This window comes from Drosophila busckii, chromosome X (genome assembly GCF_011750605.1).
Source record: "Drosophila busckii strain San Diego stock center, stock number 13000-0081.31 chromosome X, ASM1175060v1, whole genome shotgun sequence".
Lineage (NCBI taxonomy): Eukaryota > Metazoa > Arthropoda > Insecta > Diptera > Drosophilidae > Drosophila > Drosophila busckii.
In genome coordinates, this window is record NC_046608.1 from 4,993,726 (window position 1) to 5,003,018 (window position 9,293).

The 9,293-nt window shown below is 33.1% G+C and overlaps 1 protein-coding gene across 1 annotated transcript; it reads left to right on the forward strand.

Moving 5' to 3' along the window:
* The first annotated feature begins 1,070 nt into the window (after positions 1-1,070).
* On the forward strand, positions 1,071-1,667 carry LOC108606163. The gene is made up of 2 exons (XM_017996015.2): positions 1,071-1,209; positions 1,269-1,667. The coding sequence occupies exons 1-2, from the start codon at positions 1,150-1,152 to the stop codon at positions 1,467-1,469; spliced, it is 261 nt and encodes an 86-aa protein (XP_017851504.1). The 5' UTR covers positions 1,071-1,149; the 3' UTR covers positions 1,470-1,667.
* The last annotated feature ends 7,626 nt before the right edge of the window (positions 1,668-9,293 follow it).

Genomic DNA, 9,293 nt, shown 5'->3' on the forward strand with positions numbered 1-9,293 from the left:
ATATTTTAATTTTTAATAATTTGTATTTTAATTTTTAAAATAGAATCTACTAATTTTAATTAATTTATTTGATAGACTTTTTATTTAAATTTAGCTTTAGTGATTAATTAAATAAATAAAATATATTAAATATTATTAAATAAAAAAAATAATTAAAAAATTTACTTACAATGAATAGTACAAATTATAATTCATTATTTTTGAATATATATTTAAGTCCGCTGACTTTTAATAAATCAAAATAAAGATTTATAAAGAACTAAATTAATCTTAAATGGAAAACTTAAGAATGGCTCAAAACATTTATCTATATAATAAATTAAAAAAAAATTAACTAAGGTAAGCATTTATCTTTAAATGATATATAATCAAAAATATAAAATAAAATTATTTATAGACTTGTTGCTTACTTTGACTTTTTTACAAGCGCCCCTCGCCAAAATATAAATCACAAATGCAAAAACAAATAAATAAAACACGCTACTAAATTTGCAAAAAAAACTAAATTAAATTAATTGTACTCATACAATTATTTCACATGCAAATAAATAAATAAATTTGTTGCTTCGTCGCGCTAACTTAACATTTGTTTATAATTTGCTAAGCAGCATGAACAAATAATATTAAAAGCTAACACCTATGGCGTTCTAATGAATAATTTTGCAAAGCAGTAGCGAAAATAGAAAAAAAAATAACAACATTTTTTTAAGGGAATAATTGCAAAGCAAAAACAGCAAGTGCAAAAACAATAACAAAAGCAAGCGCTGGGAATGAGTCAACAATAGTAGCTAAAATAATAAGGGGCAGGGGTGAGTGGGGGTGGTGAGCCTATTAAAAATGCTCGCATTGACCAGCGCGTTGATGGCTGAGCGGGAATGGGGGATGGGGTGACGCATTAAGCTAAATATAGAAGCGTCGGCTTGGGGTCAGTCAAGCTTTTCGGCATGCGCCACACGTGCAAAAGGGAGAGCGGGTGTGGGGTGGGGTGGGGTGGTGTGCAGTGGGTTGAGTGTGTGGGAGACGACAACAAGTGTTGTGCGGTTAGTCGCATTTTGTAGCTCAACGCAAAATGTTGTGAGGAATTACAATCAACATTTGTTTATTATTGTTGCTCATTAAAAAAACAAACTTTTGTTATTGTTATTGGCAATGGCATTGCTAGGCTTATATACAACGCTAGTGCTGCTGCTGCTCGGGCTAACAATCAAGGTAAGTGGCTGAATCAATGGCCCAGCGTTTTATACAAATGCTGGCAACTAAATTTGCAGTGCCACGCCTTGGAGCTCATGGAGACGCCCACGCTGGACAACGACTCTGCTGAGCGTGAGTCCTCGGATGAGCTGCTGCCCAGCTGGCAAAGCTACTCCAGAGACACCGTCGCCAACTACAATCCACATAAAGTCGATGCCAACTTTCGTCAGCTCTGGGAGCGTGTGCCGCTCCAAGCTAAGCAAGTGATCAAGCGCTGAAGCTAGGGCTACAATAAACGATATATCAAGCTAGGGCTACAGTATCTACAAACAATATAAGATATATTCTCATATGTACAGCTGTACTTTAGCATTTAAAATGAGCGCTTAGCTTAAGCGTCAAACTCACAGTAGCACTTACTATAGCTTTATATCTTTTTTTTTAACATAATATAATTGAAAATTAGTTGAGGCTTAAACATGTGTTTAATTAATAAGCTTTCAGCTATTTTTTTATATTAAAAGCATTTCCATTTAGTTGATTTATATTTTTTTTATATTATATAGTTATAAATTTGTCGTTTTTTTTAATGTGTCTGTATATATTAGTTGCAATAATTTTTTTTTAATATTTGCTTGAAATAGAAATATTTGCAAATTCAAATTTCAACGTATTTTTTTTTAGTTTTTGCTTTTGAACTCAAATAATTTTCTACAAAATTCAAAAATATTTTTTAATATATAGTTATAAGCTTTTCGTTTTTTTTTTAATAGCGAGGCTTGTGCCTTTCTTTATTAACTCAAATTTTAAATCATTTTTTTTTAATATTTTTCCTTTTAGAACTACAAATAATTTATTAACTACAAAATAAATATTTTATCATTTTTTTTATAAAATAAATATTTTAAAAATTTATACTAGACAACTCCATTAGAGTTGGGCTTACATTAAAAATAAAATACTTCATATTAAATTTTTTTTAATATTTTCTTAGAATATAAATATTTGTTAACTCAAATTTGAGGCCGTTTTTTTTTATTTTTTTTTAAAGGTTTTTATAAAATAAATATTTTAAAAATTTATACTAGACAACTCCATTAGAGTTGGGCTTACATTAAAAATAAAATACTTTATATTAAATGAATATTGAATTTGCTTTGAGAACTCAAGGTTATTTATTTCAAACTTAAATGTGTATTTCAAATAAGAATAATAAACATTACTATTAAACATATTCATTAGTTTAAAAACAGAAGTCAGCTGTTAAGCGCTACAATAAAATACAATAAATTGTTCATAAACAAATCAAATGCTTTCGATTCAAAATGTTGTTAACCAATTGCACACTCAACTCTGTTAAAAGTTTGCCACCCCACACACTTGTGTAGTTCTCTTGCTAAAGTACTAAAAAAGAATCTTGCAGAAGAAAAAAAATAAAACTGAAGCCTACAAAAAAAAAAAAAAAGAAAAGTAAAAGAAGAAAAGTTTTTTATTTGCATTTTGTTTTAAGCAGCAGCGCAGCAACAAGAAGTAAAAGCAAAAGAAGATGTGAGACCAATGCTGTTTATTTTATTTTTTTTATATTTATATGTACTTATATATAATATATATATATAATATTTTTTTTCTTTGGGCTGTTTCAGCTTTGTTTTGTAGAAAAATGCACAAGTTTTATGGTAGCATAAAACTTTTTGTGGTGAAAACTTTGCACTTGTCTTGTTGCAGAGACGCCGAAAGGGTTTTACAACCCCCAACCCCCTCACGAAAACCCTCGCCTATGCAACTACTGCTGAGTTGCTTAAGTGGGCGTGCCATGCACTTAATATTTGAGGCATATTATTATGAGTAGCGGCTAGTTATTGGAGCAAGCAGTAGAAGAAGTAACCACAAAAAGTTTGAGGTGCCTCGCAAATGTCACACGCTGAAAATAAAAATAAAGGGGTGGGGTGTGGGGGCGGCATAAAGTGCACTTAGTTAACCCCTAAGCTCGTAACAACCGAGACCCAAATAGCTGCTATGCATTATCATTAAAATAAATTATTAGAGTCCGGGCTCGTACCGTGGTCAGCAAACAAAAACAAAATAAAAACAAAACTAAACGCATTTTGCACGTTCGCTCTGCGCAAATTTTTTACACGATTTTTACAACTTTTTTTTTTTTTTTTGTGAGCGCTTTGTCCAGCATTTAGTGCTGAGATACATACATATGTATAAGAAGGCAACCTGCTGTGCAGCATACAGTGGGTGGTGTGGGTGGGTCATGGAGAGAGATAAAAAGTCAGAGAGTTAGAGAGCCCGGCAGCATTTAGTTAGGTTACAAAAACATTTGCAAGAAATAACTTTGCATAGTTTTAGGCGCATGTTAAATACTAAATGCAGCACACCCGCACCCACACCCTAAACAAAGCTGTAAAACACAATGACAAGACGTTGGCGGCGGCCACGTAATTTCTCAAGCAGCCGCTGGCCTAACCACGTAAAGCATAAAATATTTGCCAGTGGACACACAACAGTCAAGGGGCCAAAAGTATGTCTAAGAAGTTGCCAAACAAGCCACCAAGATGTTGCTGCTGCTGCTGCTGCTGCTGCTCATTTGAATACAACTTTGACCACGCATTAGTTAGGCAAACAAACATAAAGGCACAACATGACGTGACTCTGCAGCCCTGCGCAAGCTGCACTCAAGTTCATGCCACATGCCGCCGCCGCGTGCTGCTGCTGCTGCTGCTGCTGCTGCTGCAATTTGTAAACCAAAGCGCATAATTTACTATGAACATTTTCGGTTGGTCAAGCGGTGCTTAAAGCTGACCGCGTTACAGACTTTCGGGTACTGAGACATATGCACTTGGCCAAGCCAATGATGAAGTGTGTGCTCGCCCACGAGACATTGATATGAGCAGCCCAAGACCAGCACAAGACTGCTAAGCGGGCATATAAATTGTTCAGCTTGCATTAGAGACTTTATATAAAATATATAAAACACGCGCTGAGCTTGAGAGTTGAGTTTATACTTCAAACGTTAGTTGTTAATATATTTAAATAATTAATATTAATGAATATTACGCACAAGAGTTGAAAGTTCAGCAAATCATGCAACGTTAGTTCATAAATAGTATAAATTAATATTAAAAATAATTGAATTTGAGAGTTGAAGCTTAATATTTAAATACTAAATATAGTATATTATGCATACTCAGAAATATGCTAGCTATAAATTTTTTCATTATTTGATTTGTTACTTGAAGTTTGTCAAGTGATTTTGATTTTATATTAAGCAAAGCTTTATCTACTGCTACGGAAATTTAATTTACCGTATATATTTTTGGTATACTTATATTTTATATATTAAATTGTCAAATGACTTTTCAATATTTACAAAATTATATTAGAATTAAAAGCATAGTGAAGTGAAGTTTAATTTATTGCCACAACTCAACATATAAATAAATCAAATAATATATAAATATTTAATAATATATAATATGAATAATAATAATAACTAATAAAGTAACAAATTTATATTTTATTTTAAATACGCTAAGCAACATTAAACTTTTAAGCTTCGCTGAGTCATTCAGCATAATAAACTTTCAACTTTTTGTTGAGTGTAACATGCAGAAAAATATTAAATTTAAATAAAATCGCATTTTAATTTAACATTTTATACTAGCTAGCAATATTTTTTCTAAGGATAAGCATTATAATTTATATAAAATATGCTTTGGCATACAATTTGCTCTAACTCTTTTCTTAGTATTTATTTTTTTACTAAAAAACTTGCTCTACTTAAAACTGCAAAGTGTATTTGCTAGTCTGGCATCAACTCTTCTATGACAAAACGTACATTTTTTGAAGCCCCAATGCAAGCAACGGCCAAATAACTTGTAGCAAATTAAGTTTGTTAGTAATTAGAACACCACTAAGAACACCTGAGAGCGTCCGAACCCGGACCAGGACCCAGCTAAATTTATATGGCAGTGGCAACAATTAAAGCCCCAAAACCCAAGCTTCGCTTCTTTTTATTTTCTCTTCTCTGTTTTCTGGCATATTTTGTAGCTTTTTGTGTGCTGTTGTGTTTGGGTGTGCACAGGTATCTTCAGAATCTTCAGCAGCAGCAAAAGTTCGGAGCCGTCTTGTCGAAAATTCCTCAAGCTGAAACTTGGCAACTTTGATGTCCAAGCGGCTGCTGCTGCTGCTGCTGCTGCTGCTGCTGCTGCTGCTGGACGCTTGCACTCCACAAACTATGCAACGACTGCTGGCGACAACGTTGGCATGCGTTTAAAAGAGTGAGAGAGTGAGAGGGAGAGAGAGAGAGCGCGTGCTGGGGCAAGTAGTTAGCAAGTGCATGCTCAGTTGGCTGTTGGCTACTTGAGCGATGTGCCCGAAGTGCGGCAAAGTTTGCTGCCCAAGCAGGAGGCAGTTGAGTCAAAAGGTAAGCACTTCATGTTATGACATCGCGTTAGATTTTGCTGCTCACTCTCCTTTAGCCCAAGCCAGCTATTAGTTAATAACTTGACTAAGATATTAGTGCAAGCAGAGATTTGGCAATGGGCAACGACTAAGCACAAAGCATAATATAAATTAAATAGGCGTTAAGTAAACTATAAGCACAGATTAATATAGCAAACATAAATAATAAAATTAATTAAAAGCTACTCATATACTATAAACGAATAATAATAATAAAAAACAAGCTACGCATAAGCAAAAGTCATAATAATAAGCTGAATAAATTTGTAAAAATTAAAATAAATAAAGCGCAGCACTTGAAATAAATATAAAGCCACACTTTAAGTCAAAAGTTTATAACTGAGCTGATTTAGTTGTAGCCAAATCCTTAATTCTTTAAAATCCAAATCTTTAATCCATTAGCTTAAATGATTTAATTCGATTCGCAATGAGCAAATTGCGCTTAGTTTCAACATTTTACAACAACAACTGCATTATTTTTATTTATAAAATTAAATAAACAGCATATTTGGTTTATATTTTATTAAATTGAAAGCTAAAATGCAAAGCTATAGCATAGTTAGCGTTGATCGCTATGCCAAGCAGCTTTTGTATGCCAAGCAGCTTTTGCATGCCTGCAGCGCAGCTCAAGCGTATGCTGACAAAAGCTGAGCTCAATGCCATTTAGTTCAATGTTCAACAATTTGAATACGAAACGAATTTATATCAAAGATAATTTCTTAATAATTTAGTTTGTATTGACATTAAATATTAATTTATGTTTAGCTTGTTGAATTGTTGAAAATGCTTAAAATGAAAACTAAGATTTCAAAGTAAGCTTGAATTTCTTTTCTAAAACGCAGAGTAAAGTTAATGGTGCGACTTTTTAAACAGTTTTAGTTAGTAAAACTAACACTAATCATTAATTGAAATCAATCAAATTAAATTGCCTGCAATCGGTTCAAACGTTGCTGAGCAAAAAATGTCAAATGCAGTTATTGCAATTGTTTCATCAAGAGTAAGACTTTATTTAGTAGGATAGTATTTATTAAACGTAGATTTAACTTTATATATGGCTCATGTCGTTAATCTAATGAGAATCAAAGCATAGTTTTTGTTGTTGAAATTTCTAACAATTAATGATTGAAGTATCAGCAATGTTTAAATTTTAATTTTTAAATAGCTACAATTTTTTCAATAGCGCAGTTGAGTTGCCTTTGCAGCTTGAAGCTGACAAAAATTGCTTTAAGACTAAGCAGTTTAGTTAAACTATATACGATATATTGCATAACAAATTAAAGCTTATTTAATTCTTATTTCTTATTGCATTAAGGCCACACACACTTGTGTATGCAAGTCTAAATACATAAATATGCAGCATTAAGAGCTGAAAAAGAAAAAGAAATACTTGGCAATTAGTTCTTATGGCATTTTAGTTTTCAAAAACATTTACAGACTTGTGTGTAGTGCATTAGCACCAAATAAAATTGGAGTTCACTGCTTACAGCGATTGAATTTTAAACAAGCAGCAATCAGCAGTCAAGTCAAGTCGAGTCAAGTCGAGTCGAGTCTCGAGTCTTGAGTCAGCCAAATGAACTTGCCTGGGCTAGAAACAGTAACAATAATCAATATGCAGGGCAGTCAATAAAGGACAAGAGGCATGCGGCATGCGGCAAGTGGCAAGCAACAATTATACGGTATAAAGGGAGCGCTCATAGTTTCTGCAGTGCGTCGGTTAAATGATGTGTAATCGTCTTATGTGCACTTGAATGCCTTTTGGCTTCTAATATGGCGACACACACACACACAGAGCAGGACGACAAGGACCAAAGCGCACACAAAGCTGGCAAGAAGAAGAAGAACGAACGAACCAATGCGCCATCTAAATACAAAAGAAAACTTTGCCATAGGCTGACCTCAAATGCAGCAGAGGCTGCTGCTGCTGCTGCTGCTGAGCTGGACCCAAGCAACAGGGCAAACTTTAATTTACAATCAATTCAGGCGTGAATAATAAACCACAAGAAACCAAACAGACGATGACGATGACGACGCACAAGTGAAAGTGTTGCCAAACTAGCTGCAGCTCATACATATGTGTGCGTGTGTGTGCGTGTGAGTTTTAAAATTTAGTTACAACACAACACCAAAAGTTTAGCAAGTTTTGCAAACAAACAAAGCAGCAGTGGGTGGGGCTGACCGCAACACTTCCGCCCAACGCTCAACGCTTTTCACAAACTGCCACACGCACACACACACACACACATCAACTTCAGTTCTCAAGTGTCCTGGCATCCTGTACTGTGTGGGGTGGCTGCTGCTTGCTACTTCAGCTGCCGGACTATCAATATTGTTTTCCTATTAAATTGATCATTGGTCAGCAACAATTGTGGCCAGGCGCACACAAGTGGACATCAACCCACACACACACACACACACACACACACACACATATATCCTTTTGTATATCCTTTGTCTGGCACGTTGACTGGCAGCCCAAGGGAGCTCTGCGCTCTCTTGTTGTTTCTGTTCGTCTTTGGCCACTTTTGTGCATTAATTGTACAATTTCTAATGAAATTAATTGAAATGCTTGACTGCACGCCCCTTCTAAGGGAGCGTGGCAAGCATTTGGCATTTGCCACAATATTTTAAAGCTTATCTTAAAGCTGCTATGCAGCCAATTGCACTCAGATTTGTACTTAGTTAGTTAAGCTGCTTAACTTGACTTACCCGCATGAAGTTGAGCTCGGAGTTAACGAAGCTGTGGTTGGCAGTTAAGTTTAGAAAATAACTGAAAAAAATAAAACAATTAAACAATTTAAGCAACTTTGTAAATAAGTAAATTAATATAAAAGTATTTAGTGTACTATAAAACATACGAATGCTTAACGTATTTTATATAAAATGTATTAGAGTTGTATATTTTATTTTCTATTACAGCTTTAATTATAATTTTTACTATTCGAAAGCCTCAAATATGTTCAGTTGCTTCTAAGAAAAAATTGAGCAGAGTTCGATAGACAAGTAGATCGGACTTTGTACTATGAAAAACTCGTAGAGTAAGTAAAGATTATTATAATAAAATTATACAGCAGATAGAGCTAATTCCTATTTTTATATTTAAAATTTACAATAAAATAAAAAATTAACATAAAATATGCTATGATATGTAATTATTGCAGCACTTAAAATTATTTATTGAATTATTATAATAACTAAAGAAATTTTTGGCATATTTTTTTGCAAGCAATTATATTTTAAATTATTTATAACCTTTTCAAAGTATTTCAACGCGTATATAAAGTTTACTAAATAAACAAAAGTTGTTAATACAGCAAACAAAAGCTGCAACTATTTGATTAAAATAATAATAAAAATATTCAATGGTTTTAGCTTTAGCTTTTTCAATAACTTTGCTGATAATTTTATTAAGCAGAAAAAGAAAAAAATAGTCACTTCTCATACAAAATAATAGTTTTAAAAATATCATAAAAAATATAAACAATAAGATTTTTGAAAAAACTTTTCTGTAGTCAACTGGTCGGCATATATATTTTGTCATACTTTAAAATTAAATCTACTTATAATTTGAGCTAACTTTATGAACATATTGATATCAATGGAAAGGTCTTCAAAATAGTTAAGACTCACTTTCC

Excerpts from the sequence above, each read along its gene's own strand:
- LOC108606163 (XM_017996015.2), top strand. The coding sequence starts at position 1,150 with ATGGCATTGCTAGGCTTATATACAACGCTAGTGCTGCTGCTGCTCGGG. Across the intron at positions 1,210-1,268 it reads TGCTCGGGCTAACAATCAAG|TGCCACGCCTTGGAGCTCAT; the intron begins GTAAGTGGCTGA and ends CTAAATTTGCAG.